Source organism: Poecilia mexicana, unplaced genomic scaffold (genome assembly GCF_051168715.1).
Source record: "Poecilia mexicana isolate PSO_F unplaced genomic scaffold, ASM5116871v1 scaffold_14, whole genome shotgun sequence".
Taxonomy (NCBI): Eukaryota; Metazoa; Chordata; class Actinopteri; order Cyprinodontiformes; family Poeciliidae; genus Poecilia; species Poecilia mexicana.
This window is the reverse complement of record NW_028263383.1, coordinates 1,963,824-1,986,500: the sequence shown is the minus strand read 5'-3', so window position 1 is coordinate 1,986,500 and position 22,677 is coordinate 1,963,824. Positions and strand designations below refer to the sequence as shown.

Here is a 22,677-nt window from a genome sequence, read left to right as displayed (position 1 = left end):
AGTATGACGAAGGAAGCAGCCTCATAGGCTACATTCACACTGCAGCCTGAGGTGAGGTGACCCAATTCCGATTTTTTGTCAAATCTGATATTTTTTTTGTTTGTTTATTTTTTTTGCCGCCGTGGTCGTTCACACTTCCAAATATATGCGACCTGTATGTGTTCTTCAGTGTGAACTGCAAGCGACTTGAAAGTGTCCCGCATGCGCAGTAGAGTGCGCAATAGCGTCAGCTTTCTGCCAACGGCCATAAAGAAGAGGAAGTAAACATTGATGCTAACGGTGGAACATAGCTTACGCATTTGAAGTTGTTATCCGACCGGAGCCAGCACTTTAATAACCTAATGCTCATTATTGTCCGCCATGGTTGTTGTTTTTCTACTCGCTTGGGCGTATGAGGACGCAGGACTGTTGAAACTAGTGTAGCCTAAGAGCGGAGGGTGAATCTGGGGTGCGCCATAATACGGGATGTTTACCGTAAAATACTAATAACGGGAGCACGGCGGGAAAGGAGGGTAAAAAGCGGTAGTTTCCCCGGCCAAAACGGGAGACTTGACAGGTATGTGCCAACGTTTTCCTTTTCAAACGTCGCTTCGTAATACACAAACGTTGAAGGCTTTAAAACTTTTACTCAAAACACTTAAGAACGAGCCACGTCGTCGCTAACAGAAATTACGATGGAAATTTGTGAGAAATAAATGTAAGGTTTCCGTCTGTAGATTATGTAGATTATGTTGCATTCTGGATGTAAGCGTGTTGTGGAATCATACATTATTTGAACCCTTGTGGATGTAAGAATTCACAAGGGCTTTGTGGGCTTGTGATGTCTCACTTCTTTCGAGGATATGAGGCTTTGAATGGTGAGCTGGACATTATTTTGCATTTTAGAATAGTTTGACAAAGCGTGTACAGTTTGTCAAACCATAGCTTTTTAATAAAAGCTACGATTTTTGGGGGAATCTTAGCTATCATATATTTATATACGAATATGCAAATGAATATATGTAGTATATGCCCTGCCCACAGTGACCCTTCCTGTTATCTGCTGAAAGTCTTGCTCTCTCTCTGACTCACCTCGACATACTGCGTAAAATAGTTTCCTTTTCAATAGCTCCTGTGTTTCCTCTGATTTCATTTTATAGATACTAAAAAACAGCCAAATTCAGCACTCCTCTCTGAGTGTTGGATTTGTTAAGCAAGCGTAACATTTCTCCGTGCATCTCTAATTTGCATACGTCTTTTATTTAGGGATATACACTTTTGCACAAATGTCTTCTGATAATAACCTAGAAATGTTCAGGTTTTAGCTGCTGCAGCCAGTGGGTTGTCAGCTCGGTGAACTGCGAGGAATTGAAAAGCAGTCGTCCTCAGATTTGTTGTGGCGTTTCGAAATAGAAAATACACGCACACAACATCATTTTCCAAGCAGTGTATTCACCGACATGAATAGTGTTTGACCCTTAGTTTAATAAGAACTTTTAACGTCCACCGCTGCAGGGTGAGACATGATTCATGCGCCATCGCGCTCATAAATAAATTTCTTTCTCTGAAAAGGGAAGTAAATGTCCTTAACTTCGGCAGCAGCATTTAAATAACAGCCGAGTGAGGCTGCGGCTATCAGTTAAATCCCAACTTTCCTATCCAAACAAGCTCACAGCCTGTTTATCTCAACTCCGAATCTCATTTCTAGTTTTCCTCCAACCCAGTCACTAAACTCTGAGCGAAGATAAGGCTGTGAAATGGCAGAATAGTCTTGAATAGCTTCGGGGGCAAACCTCTGGAGATGTGCAGTTAGTCTTTCATCCCGTGCATCTAAATGTGCTTACATGTCAACGCTGTAACAGAGCGACAGTGATCGCTACTGACAAGCTACAGTGATGTTGCAGCAGTTCGTTTGCAGGCTTACACAATGTCCTCGACCGCTGAAATCTCTGTTTTTCATTCAGCGCTGCCTCGGATTATTCAAGGACAACAAGCCGTGAGCCACGCGGAGTAGTATCAAAGAGAGGGATCCAAAGATGATATCCGTGCAGTGAATAATTTAGGGAGCTCCTTAAAGAGCTGCTTTTGTGAATTTGTAGAAGTCAGTTTTGAAGGTTAGGCCGATTAAAAAATTTATTTATTTTTCCCTCTGTCAGGCTGATTATCTGCATTTGACTCAGATAATTCATTTCCTGCTGGGGCATTGTCGTGAGAGCGGTTGAAGTATTGGTGTTGAAATGATAAACGCAGACAAATTGCGCAACGGGAAGTAGCATATTTCAAGAGGCTGAGTTGAAATTAAAACCTTTTTAATAAAGAGTTGCAAGCCTGCGAAAGATTCAGCTGATTCAAACTCCTTACTTAGATGAAATATTAACAATCCATAACATTTTAATTAAAAACAGGATTTCAACGCATCGCATAGCGCTATCTCATGTGCTAAAGCAAAATTATTCATCCTTCACAAACTTTCAGTGTTTTTTTTTTTTTTTTTTTGCCATCTTAAGTGTTTTTTTCCCCCCCTTCTCTGTCTCCTCTTGAATCACTCCTCGGATGATGTTCTTGCAGTTTATGTAAAGAATGTGTAGGTGGAAGGTTTGCGTTGCTTCTTCATGCAGTGAAACGTTCAAGTCTATTCGTCTTCCTAACGCCCTGGTGGCCGCAGGGCAAGTCTACGACAGTATGCATCGACTGCTGTAGATTTCCACCCCCCCACCACACCCCCGTCATGTTGCTTTAGCATGTGGACTGCATCTAGTGGTATTCTTCAGATTAGAGTTTATCCAGCGACTGTCGCCGCTCTCTTTAAGTGCATAATGAGCACATATACGTATATATATATATATATACATGGAGTCACACACTGAGGGAAAACATGTAGTTTCACAAGAGGGAACTCCAGCCAGCATGTAACGGCACCGCCTGAGGAGGAACACCTACTCAGCCTTCACTTTATATGCGCCCTGTTCTTTCAATGTGGTTGGTCATCTGAGACAAATTGTGCAGCATTGCAGAGCGTGATGTGTTTAAGCATATAAAACCGCTTAAATGTTATTACAAAAAGATATCATTTTAGCCATGTGCCCTTTGCCTTTAGCTTCACTGAGTCACATTTCGACTATACTGCAGACCGTGTGATTTAACACTCTTAACTGAACCAGAGGGTCATTATAATGAGTCGAGATGATTTTGGACGGTGTGAGATACATCGACAGGCAGTTTAGTCAATGAAAAAGGGCGAACGACTCGTCGTCGTCGTCATCGTTGTTGTTTAGTGTCTTCCGCTAACCCTCGCTGCGGTCTTATTTTGTGTAAATATAATACGCTAATTAAAATACCTCAGCTGCCGACGAAAAGGTGAGCAACACTGTAAATATCTAGACGTAAGTTCTTCTTATGAGGTGGATTCAGCCTTTTCACATGCAGTGGTTCTGACCGAATCTGTAGTCAACATTACCTGTAAGTTTTTACGTGGTTGGTTGGGATCGGTGGTCGACAGGTTAGTAATAGAAATAAACTCTTCCTATTCGTGAACCATGAGCACACCAACCTGCTAATCAGATTTGTATTTAAATCTGCATTTCAACCTGAAAATGTTTGCCAAAGACAATTTAATTGCCAATATTTAATTTTGCTGTGCAAACTCCTTGATTAACTTTCCTAATTCGAAGTGAATTCAATGTTCACCAAAAACGTAATTATACATATATTTTTATATTAACGGTTCACCCTGTCTTTTAATGCCAATAATCAACTAGTTATATAGCAAATTGAAATAAAAATTGTTTTAAAGATATTGCTAAGCTAAGCTGACACTGTTATTTATTGTAAAGGCAAAGAGGTCCAAAGGCCAAAATCACCACAGACCAAAAAAAAAAAAAAAAAAAAATTAAAATAATCAAAATAGTTTTGATGATTCCCAAGAGTTTGTGAAAGTATTTGACAGAAAGTTGAGACACAATTTGAATTATTTGGAAGATTTTTATCCAAGCTAATGGAAAATAAAGACAGCATTTTATTTTATTTTATTTTTTTTTTAAAAAAGGACATTATTCTCATTAAACACTGTAATGATGGTATTATAGTCTGGAACTGTTTTGCATCTTCTAGAGCAGACCAGCTCAACCCTAACCAGTAGGTTGCTTTGGGGGGCGGAGGGAAGCATTTATTTTTTCGCACAGAATAAGAGAAACATTCTGTAAGGGGGAAGATACTTTTTCACAGTTGTGTATTTCATACATAACAGCCCAAAGAACAGCTAGTTTCCTATCTTACCCTACAAGGTGTAACAATACCTTCCCACCAAGCATCAATACACACAAAGAGCTGTTATCACAAAAAAAAAAAAAAAATGCTGCAGTGTTCAAGGCAGCGTTTCATCTTTTAAATCTTGTGGCACCTACTGGCGATTCTGTCCTAGAAAATTTCACCTCCTCGTCTTTCCTTTTTACCCCGCTCCCTAATGCCGCTTCCTTTTCGCAGACCTCGTTCTTGCGTCTCGAGTTCAGTTGTTGCGTCCCTCCATTAGCTGACGCGGTGGAAAGCTCAGACATCCACGCAGCAGAGTTCAAAGTTGTGTTTAAAACGGGGGTGCTGCAAAGGATGCTGTACCTGCCAGTTACGCCTAACAAGGTGGCGAGAGCTGAAGCTAAACAGAAGGTGAGGGAGAAAGGAGAGAGAGCTGGAGGAAAAGGGGAAAAAAACAAAAAAAACAATGACAGGCAGATGTGGGTGTTTGCACAGCGATGAATAAGACTGGAGTTGAAGAAAAAAAAAGTGAGAAGAGGTAGCATTTTCCATCTGGATATTAGTCATGCATAGAAACATCCAATGTTAATAATCTGAACTGAAATGCACAGAGCAGAAAAATACCACAGCATCCCCTCTGCGATAAAGTAAATGATGCGTGTCTTCATTTAAGGCTGGGATCATGGGAATTTACTCATGGCGGCTGATGTTTATGAGCTGAAATCCGTTATTTTATTAGTCCTTGGGGAGAGTGGGCTTTCTAGCTTCACGAGAAACTAAAATGTTCGCAGGATTGATCAATGCTAGACGAGCTGTTCATGTCGTGGTTGTCAGCATAGTTCTAATAAGCTGAAGCAAAGGGAAACCTGTGAGTTTATTATTTAGAACGGACTGATCCGCCACGGTGGCTTCAGTGGCCAGTACAGAAACATGCAGGGCAAACAAGCTAAGGGCAGTTTAGATTGAGAAATTAGCTAAACAGTCTTATCTGGGGACTGTAGAGAAAAGGGAGAACTTGTGCAGAAAGACTTCAGGCCAGGATTCAAACCGGGGACCTTGTTGTGTAGCCTGACGTGAGCTCTAGCCTCTCCACTCGGTCTGTCACGATAAAAAAATTTTGCTGTATGATGAATTGTTGTGGACGTTATTGCAATAAATGATAATGTTGTAGTTTTGGGACCATTTGTAAGTGCTATAATAGTAATTTCATAATAATTCAAGAACACATTCTCAAAGATCAATAAACTTTATAACTCTAATGAACATTTAACACTGGAACTGGAAGACATTTTAAATATCCAAAATAAATGAACAAAACAACAAATTGAATTATGAAGTCTATGTAAACAAAAAATGACTAGATGAGAACAAAACACCAGGCAGAACAAAAAGATAAATCATTCCAATCGAAATTATTGAGTTTAATTTTTTTATGTGATTAATTGGTTTGTTGATTATTGTGACAGGCTTACTCTCCATCACCAGGATGATCCAATTCCTGATAAACAAAAACAACAAAGAAGAAGCTTTCGAACTAAAGTTGAATTCAACATATTTGCATAGAAATTTTTCCTGATTATAAGAGGAGTAATGAAGATTTTGACCGCTCAAAAAGGTTCATTGATCGCAATCTGTAATCTGTTGCTTTCTATTTACAAAAGAGAAACGTTGGCTTTTTCAGACAAACATCAACAGATGTGATATGAACACGATGGTGGCAATTAAAGAAAGAAAGGGTACGAAGAAAATCCTTTCGAAAATGCGAAAATCACATCAAGTAATAACAACAGGTGGCCAAACTGTTAATTTCTCTCCAATTTTTAAAGATGGTAGCACATAATTGTGAAGTTCAAGGAAAATATTCAACACATTTTGCAAAAAAACCCCCCAAAAACTCCAATACCAAAATAAATGTGTGACTTCATTCAGGAGTCGCCTAAAGTTCACCTCTGTGTGATGTAACATCAAATACAACTCTTCCCTGAAGGTCTCTGAGATTTTCAGGAGAACTTTTTCGATCACGAAGACCAAGGAACACAAGAGACGGGCCAGGGATGAAGTTGAGAGGAACTTCATGGGTTAGGTCACCAGATAACTTCTGTCCAGTCCATCATGTGAAAGAGTGAGGCACAACTGCAAGCCTTTCATGGCATTTACAGGCATTCAATCCACAAATCTCAGTTTTACAGAAGAATGACAAGAGGAAAGCTCTAGCTTAATTGAGTCGATCACAAGTCCTGTTTGCAGGCGCCGCAACAAATGTGTGGACAAAGACACTCTAATCGTCAGATTAATCCAAAAATGTACTTACTATGTGGTGGCGGCGCACCGTCCCCATGACGAGGCGTGATCTTATGAAGCGCCGTTGTTTTTCCTCAGCAGTAACAAGACGAGTTGATCAGACTTGAAAGGACCATGATTGATGCAAAATACAGGGAAATCCTGGAAGAAAATCAGAGTGAAGCTTCGTCTTCCAGCAGGACAATTACCCAAAGCTTTCAGCCAGTTACAATGCGATGGTTTCGATCAAAGCATAATCATGTGTTGAAACCACCCAGGTAGGGATCGGTTTTATAAATCTACTTGGCGGGAGGTTTTACGGATTATTCCACGTGCTGTTGACACAATCTGACCGAGCTTGGAGTGTTTTTACAGAATGGGCTGAAATTTTATCCTCTAGATGTCCAAAGTTGATGGAGCCTCACTCCAAAAGACTGTCAGCTACAACTGCCGCAAACGGTTGGTTCGGCAAAGTATTTCCTCAGGGAGGTTTGATACAAATACACTTATCAGCTCAAAATCCTTTTAAAAAAGATTATCTGAACATTCCCATCTCAGTTTTCCGACCAGGAAACTGTGGGGTGCACATCAAGAAAAACCTATGAAAGCACAGTTATTGTCACAGTACACTTGATAAATGTCTTTAATAAGCACAAGCAAGCTTTGAAGCACATGTAGGCAGAGCGAACTCACCTCCGCAAACTTTTATTAGCACTGATTGGACAATGAATGTAGACAATACTCCTCCTAATGAGCAGCTTACAGTATATAACCTCATTTAGCAACTTAATGTTACGGACAGGCTTCAGAGTTGCGTTAAGATTTATGGATGTAACAGCAGATTCTTTCATTCACCATATTTCCCGGGGGTCTATTTTTACTGTCTTTGTTCCCATTTATTATGTGCAAATAAAACAAAATAGCTAATGTCTTTTAAGGCAATCAGTATCTGATGTTTTTATGGCTGAAATTTGCTTCCAGAGACCCGCAGATGGCCACAGATAGGCCCTGTTATAAATCTTTTATAGCACAGAGAGGCTCAGCGCTGGAATATTTGCATGCTCATGTTTCAGGGAATTTGTCCATTAAGAGATGTGACCAGAGCACTGACTTCCCTATTATTTCTAGCTGATTACCCAAGCAGCAGCATTTGCAGGAAGGAGAAGTGAAGGGCAGTGGGCAGCGGAGCATGGCCACAGGGAGCAGACATCCCACATGGCAAACATTTATTCAGATACTCGCTACTTTATCCACATGATTAACACGCATCACGACCTCACGTTACACATTTCCCACGCAAACTACTGCAACTTTTACATGAAAACTTTCACTTAAAGGCCTGCGTTCTTCCTCTGTGACCTGAATATGACCTTGGTTTTTTTTTTATTTTTTATTCTTTTTGTTTCTATTTCTTTGTCTTCGTGTCACCAGTCTGCTCCCAGTTCTCCCGAGGAGTCTACGCCATCTTCGGCTTCTACGACCGCAAGTCCATGAACACGCTGACCTCCTTCTGCGGCGCCCTGCACACTTCCTTCATCACGCCCAGCTTCCCCATCGACGCCGACGTGCAGTTTGTCATCCAGATGAGGCCCAGTTTGAAGGGAGCCATTCTCAGCCTGCTGGACCATTACAAGTGGGAGAGGTTCGTCTATCTTTACGACACCGACAGAGGTGAGCGGCCCCCTCCTGGGGAAACAACAAAAACCGTTGGCGCGCCGCTCCGCAACGCGAGCGAGCTAAAGATCAGGAGCGCAGATGTGGCGCGGCAGAGAAACATCCGAATGGCGGGGAGGGGAAGAGAAATGAGAAAAATCTGTTTCAGACCAAAAGCCAGCTCAAGCAGATGTTTTATTACACACTGTATATGATCAGGCTTTAATATGTAAATCCCTCATTTCAGTCCTCATTCGAAGCAGTCAGATGCATTTTATTCTCTGACAGTAATGATCCTAAATTGCGTCTGTATGTGGGTGAATCCGGCTCAGAGAGGCACTCAATACTTCCTTGCTTCTGGTAAATGAGTCATTCACAGGTGTTGCTGTAGTTTGACTACAGCGTCTGACTCTATAATTCCCCCCTCACAAAAAAAAAAAAAAAAAAAAAAAAAAAAACCCAGCAGATTATAACTTCGCTCTAATTGGATTAGGTAAGGGGAGTGTGCAAAAACCTCCAACTTTTCTACGTGGTGTAGGGCCTCGGACTTTCTTCGTGTGGGCCCCATCTAAGCAGCGGTGAGGGCCGTAAGGGTCGCCATTTGTAGGCGTTAAGAAACAGCAGAGCAGTTTGTTAGAAAATAAACTGCAAGCAAGTTCCATACCAGCTGTAGATGAACACAAACAGCTCTGATCTGCCCCAGGATATCAGTATCAGTAGCTTTTTCATTATTAATTCAGTTGGATTTATTTAGATAGCAGATACAGAGCATAAAATGATGTACCATTAATTTGCTCAGATTAGTAATCAATAGTTCAAATCATTTAAAAAATAATGCTGGTGTGACGTCTTTCATACAACTGAAGTTTGGTGTCCTGGGATGTCATTCCCTGATACAGTTTCAACAACAATGCCTTAATATTCTGCTGAGTTTTTTTGTGAAATAATATCAGTTATTCACTCCACTCAGTTAAATAAATAAGTTGGAAATCCCTATTTTTTTTTATGGAGAAATGCAACAAGTAACAGTTTGCTCTCTCATAAACTTAAACTCAGCTTAACATTTGGATCACATGGTTTGATGCTTTGTACCCTCAAGGCAAAAACTTGTTCTCTGTCTTTTTCTTCTCTTGTTCTGAAAAAAAAAAAATGGCGTCATTGTGTTTTGCAGTTCTCATTTGGTAGCTCTTGCAGTAGGTGTTGTTCGCAGAGAAGTAGAAATGGTTGCTGATGTTGGAGAAGGAGATTTGTTCCAGCTTGAGCAAAATTCTCTCTTTTAGTGGAGTTTGCCTTAAGTTTTGGTTTAAAACTAATTTTATACCAATAATTTTGCATTAGCACATCAAAGATAATACTGAGATAATAAGATAATAAAGAGTGATTGAATGGAGTGTTTGGTTTAGGTGCCCTGCATTCAAACTCTGCTTGCCAAAAATACATTTAGCCAGTTGGACGGAATTTCATTTCCCTTTATGCCCTCATCCAGTATGGATCTTAGTGATCAAGATGCTCTGCAAGAGAGCAAATAATGATGAAATGGGTCAATTCATTCAATAACAGCATCACAATATTCAATAATCACATTTTCACATTACATATTCATCTCATGCAGCCCTAGCTGGAATGCAAAGGATGCAAGCCTCATAAAAAATAAATTTGGTATTGGCTAACAAAAACCTGACTGCTACGTCTCTAATTTAATACACGTTTCTTTTAACAACGAGTCGTCTAATATCATCACAGGGCCAGTCACAACTTAAAGGTACAGCTACCAACTTTTTTATTACTTTGAATAGCAATCAGAAAACTTCAGGAATTGGTTCTATGTTTCACATCTCTATTTTTTTTTTTTTTTTTTTTTGGCTATCTCCACTGACTTTGATTAACTTTTTTGATTCTGTTGCAGCTTTAAGAACTTTTGAACAATGTCCATGTGTTTTCTAAAGAAATTAGGACAGAACTTATTGAAAAGTAAAAACTTTCTCAGATTCATTTTTTTTTTCTTAAACATTCCTTTTTTATGTTTGTCTTATAAGCGGAAAATGACTTTCCAACAGACGGATCTTTCTCTATGCCTGGGCTCAGCTGCAAACCTTAAGGTTAAATTTGTTGATTGACTCCAGTCTTCCTTCTGCTTCCCGTTCAGAAAGAGCTCAGTAGCAGTTTTGGTTGTGCTCCAAACTTTGCAAAGTGGCTCCAGCTCTGAACAGATTTAAAAGAGGGAGATTCTGAGCTGCTTGGTCTTTACCTGTGTAGGTGTGCGTCGATCAGTCCGGCGAGAGCCTTTTTGATAATGAGAGCCGAACACATGCTGATCTGGAGAGGTTAAGATAAGTAAAACCTCCTGCAAGCTTTTGACAGTTCAAACACGTACCTGAAATTCTCAATGACATTCACACCTGCGACAGGTGGAGGTTACTGAAATTGTACAGCGTGTGATGTTACGCGCAACATATTTTAATGTCACCGCTTTCAGAGGAATAAAGATTTGGAGAGCGTTGCTGGCTTCAGCCCGACTTTGAAATCTGACAAACTTTTCGCAACTGTGGATTCCAGCTATTTTTAAACCTTCGTCGAGCATTTCTAGGACAACTAAGGTCCTTTATGACTTCCTCTGCTTTCTTTCATGCATCTTCAGCACAGATGTCTCATCTACTGCAGCAATGAATCAGATTGTCCCACTTGACCACAGAGCATGCAAATGAATTTTCAAATATGTATTAATACAAAAAAAATCCTATCTACATAAGAGCTTTTTACAGCCATATGCCATCTATTTTGCTACACCTGGTAAAGATTAATGATGCACTTTTTTCACTTCCGACAGACATCTGAGGTTTAGAATCGTCCAATTCAGATCTGATACAGAAAAATGGTGTTGAATTGACTTAAAATCTGCCTTTTAAAAAAAAAAAAATCCACTGAATTACAAAATTATTTAATAACTTTTCACCAGTGCATCACTCTTAAATACACCAATAGCTTCACAAGCTTGGTGAAACATGAAAAAAACAACTTTAATTTGTTCAGCCAGTGCATTTAGAAGTATAGCAACCAATGTAAATAAATAAATAATAAAGAAAGTGAAACTGACGAAAACAATAGGTTGATTACCTTGGTTAAAACTGCAGAAATAAACTGTAACAAACCTTCTTTCAATTGCTTCAGAAAGTGCAATTTGGAATGCGAAACATAAAGTAAAATAAATAGTAAAGCACGATGTCACACAGAGCACAGAAATGTTCATTTTATCACTTTAACACCAGCTTATGTGTTTGGCAAGGTTGGAAATGGTTGGAAATGGAAACCGTGATAGAGCACCGTCATAAACCTGAAATATGTGGAGCTTGCAGAAAAGCTCGGAGTTAATGGTATTATTAACTCTCTGAAGTACTAGAACATTTCTTTTAAATCCAGCGGACTCGACTAGTAAACTTAAATAGGTTGTCATGAGATCTTTCAACAAAGTAACCATTCTAAGCGTAAGACCAAATCAACACAGACAACCTGCTCGTTTGTCCATCTCAGGCCTCAGACCTAAATCTCATCGTAAAGCTGAAGAGTATGGGGATAAAAAAAAAAAAAAAAAATATATATATATATATATATATATATATATATATATATATATATATATATATATATATATATATATATATGCAAAAAGGGAAAGGTCAAAGACTCCTCTCTCCACCGAATTTATTCTAACTTTTATCTATCAATGCCGATTTGAAATTATATTTCTGCAATACAAGATGGTGTTATTTTAAGTCTTTTTTTTTTTTTTTTACGAATCTTTATCAGGGGCTGCCAATAAGTGTGGCTGGTACTGTACGCTCAGCTACGTTTGGCCTCATTAAGAAGCTTGTTATCGCTCCCACACGAGCGGGAACCTCGGTCTTATTGATCTGGCCGACGTGTCTGTGGCAGATTGCGGGCGTCTGATAATTGGTTTGTGTGGCGTGGCGAGACAAAAATATTTACCCAGTTTATTGTCTCTCATTGGTATTATCAGCCTCGTCTGAAGTGCCTCCCTGATGCGGCCCTTGGATGCTTGTCCTGTTTCACTTTGCTGGCCTGTTTCACCTGCTGCTGCGTGGCGGCTGACAGGCCACCATCTGTAACACTTTAGCCACTTTTGCAGAGGAAGCCCAAGCTGAGGATGTATTTCTTCGTGCTGCACAGCTTGTGTTGGATGAGAGACAGCTTAGTCGTCCCGTGTTGGCTCGTCTCGCTCATTGCCATCCGAGCTCTGGAGTCGGCGTAGCAGCCATTCCTCATTCAAACGTCACTTTAATCTTCATTATAGGAGCTTATTTATGGGGCAAGTGAGGAGTCTCTGAGAGATGCTGATGCGAGTGCTGATGGTTGGCTTGGGACAATGACAGAGTAATGGCGCCGCAGAAGGATTTAAAATTGGTATGTAGAAGGTCCGTTACCTTTAAAATGTGCAGAACAAAGCAAGGGCATCGAAAAGTCCTCCTGGAGTCAGAAAAAGCATGAAAATGTGCCTCTCTATCCCTTTTAGATCTTATAAAATACACTTTCCATGAAACGTTTTTCTTTTATTTACCAAACCTTTATCCATATTAATGGATTTGGACGATAATAGAGGACTTTATTATTATTATTTTTTTTATTGTTTTTTTCAAAACGTGGCCCAGCATTTGGTTTCACATCAGACTTTAAATTCCAAATGGTGTCGACATCAAATAGGTTCAGTCTGGCTGTGATGCTGGAGATTGGCCTGCTCCGACAGGCTGAAACACTTTCCACTGACATCTTTGCATTAATTATCAAACCGCAAGAAGAGTTCTTTCTTCGGGCCGATCTTCACAGGGCTCCCTCCTCCGATTCATGCAGCTCGTTTTCAAGGAACCGATTGGCAGATAAACAGAAGTTAAGCAGAAGGAAAAGCTAAAGAGGCAAAAAAAAAAAAAGAGGCTGTGGTCATTAAACATATAGACTGTTGTGCTGCACTGCAACACTACCTATTTATCCTGATGTGCTGGCTTTGAAATGGCCTCATTAAATAGAATAATGGCTGCAGGCAGAAAAGACCTCTTGAACCGAAGAACATCTGGTCAGCACCAGCTGGCCGCTCATAGAAGGATCCTGCCAACTCTTTTCTTTTTTTTTTTTTTTTTTGTCGTTGCAAATTTACTGCAAATTGCTCTCATGCAGCATTTGATGTTGACATAAATAATCATTTATATTTCTTAAAAAGGATTTAAAGTATTTTTTTTCCGGCTTCCACAATTCCCACTGACAGTTGTTTGGCTCCAAATGACTTCTGTCTCCTTCGGCTCCAATAGTTGTCCCTTTTCAAACGTGCATCGTTACCGTTGGGTATGCTCTGCTCGCCAGCGTCTCCCTAACTGTTAACAGGAGCCATTTTGCAGTCATTCCTAATACAGTTTTAGACTGTTTTGATCTCCCCGATGTGTGGTTGCGCCTTACAGAAGTATTCACAGCTCAAACGTTTTTGTACGTCAAGATAATTTGTGGTTTTAACTTCGTCCGTATTTGCAAAAGAAAGAAAACGGTTTAAGAGTTTCCAAGAGCGCGGCGTTCATTTGTTGAGTACAAATGAGTCGATGCGAACCAGAACCAGCTTTTTACATCTAGATATTGACATTGTTGTCTGTTCTGATTTGCAAAGTAGTTTGAATTTATAGAGATTAGATGGGGAGCATCTGTGAACTTTTATTTTTTTAAAACTTTTGTCAGATTCATAGCAGCATTTTTCTGGCCCATTTTAATGCATGGTTATGTTTTGATCTGCCCGACTCATCTTAGCTCTGCCTGTACGTTTAGGATCATTTTCATGATGAAAAGTGAATGAATACACATTTCTTTTGTAGATTTACCAGGATTACTCTGTAATTACCTCTATTCATCTTCCCCTCCACTCTGACCAGCTTCCCGGTCCCTGCTGAAGAATAACTCCCTCACACACGACGCTGTCAGTGCCATGTTAGGCTGTAGATAAGGATGTGTGTGTTGCTGTCATTTCCTTCACACATACTGTTTTTGCTTGCGGGCCAAAACGATCGATTTTGCTCTCGTTTGAGAATATCAGAATCAAAAATGAGAGTTCTTGTTCTTGGCCATGTTTGCAGACACAAACAGGGACTTTGGTTCAACCTTGCTCTCTCATTTATGATTAATAAAAATGATGTCCTCTTTTCCTTCCATTTCACAATTATGCATTACAAGATGCTGCTATTTTAAAGCTTTTCACAAATCTTTACCAGGGATGCCAATGAATGTGGTTGGGTTTCTATGCTCAGCTATGGTTGCGCATACTTTCATGTGATTTACACATGAAATCCCAATTAAATAAGATAAAATTAATGGGTGTAGCTTAATAAAAACAGTACCTGGTTAAGCAGAAGACATCTGAATACTAGTGTAGATCAAATCTAATGACCACAGAGCACTTTGGGATTGATAGAGATCCATTACACTTTACATAAAGTTATATGTGTAGTGATCTAGTTTTTAATGAGTGATGTATATTTATTAGCTGTGCAGCTGTTGGGAGCGTGTAATATAAATGCAGCTACTTAAATAAATGCAGCCAGCCCTATAAGTAATAAATATTTCTGTTTAGTCAAAAAGAGCAATTTGGCGTACCTCGTCAGAGCACATGCTCATCTAAACCGAATTAAAGCACAGTGCATTAGCAAATGCGCTTGTTAAAGATCCCGTTGTAATGCTCTCCGTCTCCCTCTCTGTTCCTGCTGCTTAATGAACTCTGCATAATGAAAAATAGATCTTTGGCTGCCATCAAAATGAAGCAGCGCCATTTAGCAGCATTAATGGCAGCGCTCCCTGCTATCTCCTGCAGACAAATGGGGAAAGTGGGATTGGTGGAGGGCCTGCATTTGATGTGTAATCACACTGCACCGCTGCTGAATGTCTCTTTGGTTTCGTCTCCGCGAGGAAACATCTGATTAATTGCATATGGCTAAAGCGCTGCACTCAGCAGTTAAGCATACGGGCTGATTAACAAAGAAAAAAGGGAGGAAGAGAGATAGCAGATTGTGCCTCCCCGAGAACGCTGCGCCCGTGACCTCACTCCCAGACAGAGCGCTGGGCCTTGACATCCTGCGCCCCTCTTATGAATCCGCCGCCCTTCTGTTTAACCTCTTTTTTTAAAACTCTGAGACCCTAATATTGGGATTTAGACACCAATTTATCAGCCAGGCTCTGCTTGAAGAGAGAGCTGTTATCTGTTTCCATTCAAGGACTCTTTTAGGCTTCATAGTGAACGTCCAAAGAGAAAAGAGGCGAATAAAACAAAAAAAAAGGTATTTTTGCTTTTTTTCCCTCTATGCTGGTTTCAAAGGATTCAAATGAACTTGATGTGAGCTTCAAGGTTAAAGAGAACAATCACATTTGTTAGACCTTTACAATTGGGCAGTGTTTTTTTGAAGTCACATCTGAGAAGATTTTTTTTTTTTTTTTTTTTTACTCCTGCTGAATAAATTTGAGCTTCTCTGCGGGACTAAGCTCGCCTTAAGATATACTGCAAACAGAGTGTGTTTGGAGAAGCCGTTTGAGAGCTGCATGTTTATCTTTGAGTGTGTGTGTGCGTGTGTGTGCGTGCGTGCGCGTGTGTGTGGTTGACCTCATTGGTGAAAACCTCAAAGAGCTCTGTGCATCCACTGAGAAGGTACAGCTGAGGCGTTGGCCGTCTCCAAGTGTTTCTGCATGAACCGAGCCTCCTCTCTTTACGCTGCGCTTGATCCGCTCTGCCAGACACCCGAAATGGCAACGATTGATCCGTGCACATTCGAACACGGAGAGGCTGCGCGGCTTTAAAATAAGCTAACAAACAACATGTAGATCTCCACTGTGCAGCACCGAGCCTATAAAGGCAACCGAATTGTTAAATTATTAATTGAGAAGGTTTTCTGCAGATCAGGTGGTGTATTTCCACCCAATTTTCTGTCTTTTGTGTCTGTTTAGAGAAAAAAAAAAAACTCATTGTGTGTCTTTATGAACCCTTTTTATCTTAAATGATTGGTGGATGGCCTTGACAGAGCAGAAATCCTAAGCCTTCTTCTCAGTTTTTTTTTTTTTTTTTTAAAGGTGAGCTGCACATTTTGCTCTCTTCATCCAAAGATTTTCCGCTTTATGCGTCACCGTGTGACGCATCCCAAATCTGTTTTGAGGAAAAAAGCCACGGCTTAGTCAGTCTTTCAGTCTTGAGCAAAAATGGTAAGTCACAACCCAAGCAAGACCAAAATAATATTTAGTGGACAGTTCATGCAAACCTTGACAATTCATTGTTCGATTCACCCTTAAGGCATTGTCTGCATGCCAGTATCCCTCTGCTGTCTTGAGAAAGTATTCACGCCCCTTGACATCCTTGTCATGCAGAATTCCAGTTTTATTTTATGTGATCGGCAAACACCTAAGTAGCAATAATTGTGAAGTGGGAGGAAAAGGATTTGTGGTCTTTGAAGTTATTTTATGAATAAAATTCTAAAAAGTGGGCCGGGCATATGTAAATATTTTAGTAATCGAGAACTCTATAGATTATTTTTACGATTAATCGAATATTCGGATCTCTCTCTCTCTCTGCCTCTCCAGCGCTTTTCCTACCGTTCCCTCCGAAACATAACGACTCCGTTCCGACAGCAGAAAAGCTGTCGTACTCCCAACATCGCGCACCGGAATTTAACGAGACTTATTTGTCCCCCAACACCTGGCAAAAAGCTGGAAAATTCAACGTCATGCTGCTAGCACGTGGCAACAACTCATAGGCGGAAGTGAGAGCGCTGCCCACCACAAATAACGACCCGGCTGGAACACGGTGCGGCTAAATGATAAAACATAATTTTAACGAAGCTTCGAGGCAGATACATTTTCCTAGAGGAATTTTAATAATCGAGGTTCTCGAATCAGTTGAGGAATAATTACAGCCCGGCTGAGGAGAAACAGGAGTTCTGCAAAAACAATAAAGGGATTAAACTTCAGTTGGCCCAGAGAGACCAAAGGTGGCATGTAGGGGATGTATGAGAGTTGAGCAGCAGTTGTAGCTTTGACGCATTCCTTGTTCATGCAGAAATGGTAGATGCAGTCAAACCAGCGACGACTGATTCTTAACGCTGCATCTTCTGACAAGAACAGAAATCCATCCTCTCCCTGTTTTGCTCAGAGTTTGAATGGGGGAGGTAGTGCAAGTTTTATTTCAGGTGAGACAAAGGCTTTTTTTTATCCTCCCCTTAGCTTTGCCTCGGTGTCTCACAGACAGTAGAAGGGCCACATCTCATGGAAACAAAAAGACAGACGAGGAACAGAAGAGTCAGCAAATCCTTTGTGCCTCTTTTATAAAAAATAAATGCTGAGCACCAATCAGACGTGCTGTCAGATGCATCAGATGCCATTTAAGTCTTCAAATTTCAAACATGCTTTCACCTCTGAACTTGGCGTGGGTTAGCAGGAGCTCGGCTGGCCAACAGACAGGAGACCCGCTCTAAAAGCCATCGCTCTGGTTTTTTATTGGGCTTTAAGCTTCATTTTATGCTGATCATCAGCTTCTGCTCACCTTTTTTTAAGGGCATTTCTTCAAGATAATGCGAGATAATGCTGTGCAAAGTAGTGACAGCGGGGGCACCAGCAAGTGTGGCGCTTTTGATTTGACTAAAAACAATAATTTTCTTTAAAAAAAAATATGCATTAAGCTAAAGTGTCTATTTTTCTAAAAATTTTCAGTATGAAATATTTCAGTTTTGCTGGGCTCAAATAAATTTAATTCTGTCTTATAGAAATGAATTGCTGACCCAGATATTATAAAAACAGTTCTGATTAGCTGATTGGTAAATATGCAGCATAATATAATATTCATATATGCAAAATTCAGTCACTTTATTTTTTTTAAACATCTTTTGGGTTTAGGTAATGCAGTTGAAAGATGTACACCAGTATCCACGCATGAATTTTATTGAAAAGAAAAATCAAGACGTACGTCACGCCGTCCTGTAACGCCAGCAGAACTTTGACCAGAGTTCTGTTTCTCTAAGCAGCTTATATGACTTTAAACTGTTTGGATTTATCCTTTTTTTATAATGTGAAAGTGATATTTTGTGACTTGTGAATGAAACCATAAGAATGTATAAAGCGGCTTCCGCCAAATGTTTTTTCAGGAGGTTTTCAGCTTTCGTTGGGTAGAAAATAATCTATTTATTTCAGATGTGAGACTTAGTAGGAGTGGGTGGCGTGGAGGTGACTGAGCTCATCGCAGTTCATCTAATTGGAAGCAAGGAGCTGCTATCTACGCTGGACTTCACTTGGAGTGGGTGTTGTCAGACTAATTGTACTCAAAAGTGTCCTTTCGCTGTCATCTGCCAACTTGAATCCTTTTTAATTTGTCGCCTCCGTCTGAATGGCCCCACTGAAATCCGCCTTCTTTGTTTGAGCCACGCGATTGGGCTGAGGTTGTTCTTTGAGATTTTTCCAGAAGTAGGTTCGGTTGTTCTTATCTAAGGTCGCTTTGATGTCACGCTTGGCTCGGAGCGTCCCGCCAAGACGGTGCTGTTGGGATGCCTCCGAGAGGATCGCAAGGAGGTCACCTTCTCCGGCGCAGGGGGAGGATCGACTGAGTCACAGTTGAGGCTGCACACTACGCTCCTCCGTGACTCGTCATGTGATCCGCTGCCCAAGACTTGAAGGGAAGGAGGACACAGCCTGGTGCCAGAGCAGCTTCAGTAACACACAGAGGATGCAAATCCTGTGGTTACAATTCTGCAGGAGGGCGGAGAAAGAAAAGGGGAGTCTAGGAAAATCTGTACTTCCAGATGGAATTTCCTATCCCATTTTTTTTTTTTTTTTTAGATATTACATTTATTACATATTTTGATTATTGATACAGAAAAAGGAGAAAGGTATTAGAACAGAACGGATCTGATGCAGCACAGACAAATCCCATCAGGAGGCATTTACATAAATTACAGCAAAAGATTTAGTTATTTTCTGTTTGAAAAACTCATTTTCGCTTCATGTTTCTACAGAATGTTTTGTTCTCATGATTGTCCACCAGTCCATTCTGCAAACCTACACAACACGATGCTGCCATGTTGCTTTTGAAGTAGTGACCTCCTCTTAACTGAGCGACCTTTCAGCCTGTGTTCAGGACTCATTTTAATCACACCGTTGATTGGCTGGACATTTCCACCATTTTCATACAGTATCTGCATATGATCTTTTTGAATATTGGTGTACCCAACAATGAACGTGGCTTTTGGTGGTCCACAATCATTTAAAGGCATAGTAATGTAGGTGTATGCAAACTTACGACTCTATGTTAAGCGATGTGTTAATATTTTGGCATTCAACAAACTTTGGTTATGGTACGGAAATACATGCTTTCATCTCCATCCAGGCTGAAAATCAGCCTCCAGCCCAACAGGATGGATTTCATTTTAAATAAAAATATATATTCATTTTTTTTATTGCACTACTTAAAAAAATGTAGGCCTGGCATCATAGTCTAACTCAAGCAATGTGGGAACCATTAATTAATGATGTCCAGTAATTTGCCAATAACAATATTAAGAATAATAATAAAACAAATCCCCTCTCCAAAGCAATATAAATGATTACGAGCCCTCTCCAATTTTATTTTGCTTACAGTTGGATCTTAAAATGTTCTGCTGTGTAAAGCCAGCAGTCCCAGCTTTAAATAGTACTATATCAGCAGAGTACATACTGATCGCCTTGGCAGAGCTGTGTGGGCTGCAAAGCTCATATATTCCAGAGATTCCCACGTAGCAGCCAACTCTGCATTGTGCTACACACCCAAGCAGTCGCTGCTGTCTTTGGGTTTTTGTGGTGAGCAAACTCCCAAATAAAGTCAATTTTATGCATGAAATAAGTTGCAGTAATTTTCCTACAGAATCGGAACACATTTGCGAAGCTTTGTGAGAAGTTTCCCAAACCGTTTGAGCAATTGATGTGACACAGCAGCCCTGCGTTTCTTCTCCATCTAATTGGTTCTTACGATGCTCATTTGCGTTACGTCTAAAATGTGAGTTTTTTTGTTTGTTTGTTTTTTTTAACCGATGCTGTTACGTCGTATGCCTGCTTCGTGTCGCCATTAATCTCTTCAAGAGAAAACTCGGTCCTTTTCCCAGGCTCTTTGAGTAGCCGTCTATAAAAAACTGATTTCAGCTGATAAAAGAGCAAACTGTCGGTTCGAGTGCTGGTGCAAAATGAGCTTCAGAGGAAGCATATGTCGCATCGCCTAACCCTAACCCTCCCTTTCTGTTTCAGGGAGGGGTTTTTTACAGACTCAATTATTCACCATGGAGGTTCATCTTACATCGGGACAATGACCTTCAACGTACAGCCCAAGCAGCAATGGAATAGTGTAAAAGAACCATATTTCTCATATGCAACGGCCTAGTCAAAGTCCACACCTACATTAAAAAATAATTAAAAAAATATATATACTTGAAATTTTTTTCACAGATGCTTTCAGTCCTATTAGACAAAAACCTCTACAGAGTTTCCCCCAGAAAACTTCCTAATCCTGGTGGTTGGGTACCAGGGCAGTTATTTGTCCAGCGGTTTGTGCCGTTCCAAAGGGAACGCCACAAGCTTTTGCTTCAGATTTCACTGTATGACCCTCTCAGTGTTGGTCTATCACATGAAATTCTCATAATATGCAATAAACGTAGTGTGACCAAACCTACAAAAAAAAAAAGAGTTTGAGGACTATAAATATTTATTTGCAAGTTGCAGAACAATATCAAGCACCTCCTAGAAAACACAGAAATGATGGTGAAATGCAAAACGAGCCACGTGGAGCCGCCTGTTGACTAACAAACGAGCCGAGGCAGATCTGTTGTTCAGTCAGGCGCCGGCTCAGATAAGATCAGTCAATCAAAAGCTGCACCGCATGTAAAACTAATCTATTAGTCATCCTTATAATTAAACATATCAATGCAAGGTCATCTTAGTTTCCTCAAGCGCTTCCTCACACTGCAGCATTTAATATGAACACTCTTTAAGCAAACAGTTCAGCAACCCTGCAGCCTTCGGTCTCCACCGAACAGCAAGAGGGAAGTGAGTGGATTCTTAAAATGTTTGACCTACTTTCCTTTTTTGTTTACTGCAAACTGCTTCCTACTCGGGGAGGTTGAAACGAACAGCACAAATGCAGGTTGTAAAACCTTAGAAGAAAAAAAAAGCGCTAATAACAGCTAAATGCCCTGCAGACTGGAGCACATCTAAAGACTTGTGGAGCTTGCTGGAATTCATTTCCATCAGCGTCCAGGTAGTTTTGTTGAGTGCTGCAGCGGGAGAGATGTGTGATGTGCTATAATTAGCATTGTTACAGTACGCTCCCAATTTTCAGTGTGTATAATTGTTTGGGTCAGTGCTGAATAATTGAGTCTGTAAAAGCGCCCTTTAACGGTCGTCCTGCCTGCTGCCTGTTGTACAATGCACCATCTGTTTGCAAAGTCAACCACAACTGTGAGTCATTTTGGACAGGAACCAATACGGCCGTGCAGAGTTTATACTTTCCAAGAGGCTAACATATCTTTATTTGGAGGTTTTTTACATACTTGCAAATTCATAGGTCAGGCTGTTTGAGTTCATTTCTTACAAATAACAGCTCAACAACAGCTTGCACGCATAAACGTCTCAGTCCAAAAATCACACAAGCTTCATTCTAGTGCGAGAAAAAGGACGAAAAATAACACTCAAGGGAAACGTGCAAATCCCCCCCAAATCCTTTTTCTAAAGCAGCTGCTAATACATTTTAAAATGTCATACGTATCCCAGCTTATGATGTTCAGAGCCACACGTCGCAGAGCTGGGAGGAGGAGAGCTGCCGCTCCGCTTCACCCCCCCGGCCCTCCCAAGTATAAACACGACCACATGTTGCTGCAAACGTAAGCTGGTACCGTCCAGACTGAGGTCAGCTTCTTATTAATCGTTAGACCTTCTCGCAGAGCTTCCTGACAGCACGCTGCCACCCTTGTTTGATTGCTTAACCTCTGCGCGTATCAAACACAGAAACGTGGGTCTCTTTCGCCTCCGTAACCCCCCAACCCACCCACCTGAGGGGCTGGCGTGGCGGCACACAGCGAGAGCCACTTGTCTTTAAAGGCCAAATCCGATCTGAGCGCTGTCTGCTGAGCACTTCACTGTGAAGGTCACCGGCAGGGGAAGGGAGGGCGGATGTGTCAGCTAAGTTTGCTGTGCTCTGAATACTTAGCAGCTCCGTGCCGAACACGTCAACTCGCAGGTCTGAAACGATTACCAGTAAAACGGCCGAGCTGGTTACGGGCAGCAGCAGGTTGTTTCTGTTCCAGGAGCGACAAAGAGAAACGGCCAAATTGTAGACAGTGCCGCATATTTATTCTGGATCCTTTGAATGCGCAGAGATATGCTTGTTTTAAATGATTTTATATCTTTGTAACACGTTGTTTTTGCTGCATCTAGAAATTCCCCCTGGAAAGATGTAGCTTCGGCGGCAGCAGCTCCGGTCAGCTT

The 22,677-nt window shown here is 40.7% G+C and overlaps 1 protein-coding gene across 1 annotated transcript in view; it reads left to right on the top strand.

Moving 5' to 3' along the window:
- LOC106919095 (glutamate receptor 3) overlaps positions 1–22,677 on the top strand; it is an 84,239-nt gene that overhangs the window by 8,615 nt on the left and 52,947 nt on the right. Inside the window, exon 3 of the mRNA XM_014989266.2 lies at positions 7,939–8,178. Within this exon, the coding sequence (XP_014844752.1) occupies positions 7,939–8,178 (240 nt within the window). The remainder of the gene's footprint in view (positions 1–7,938; positions 8,179–22,677) is intronic.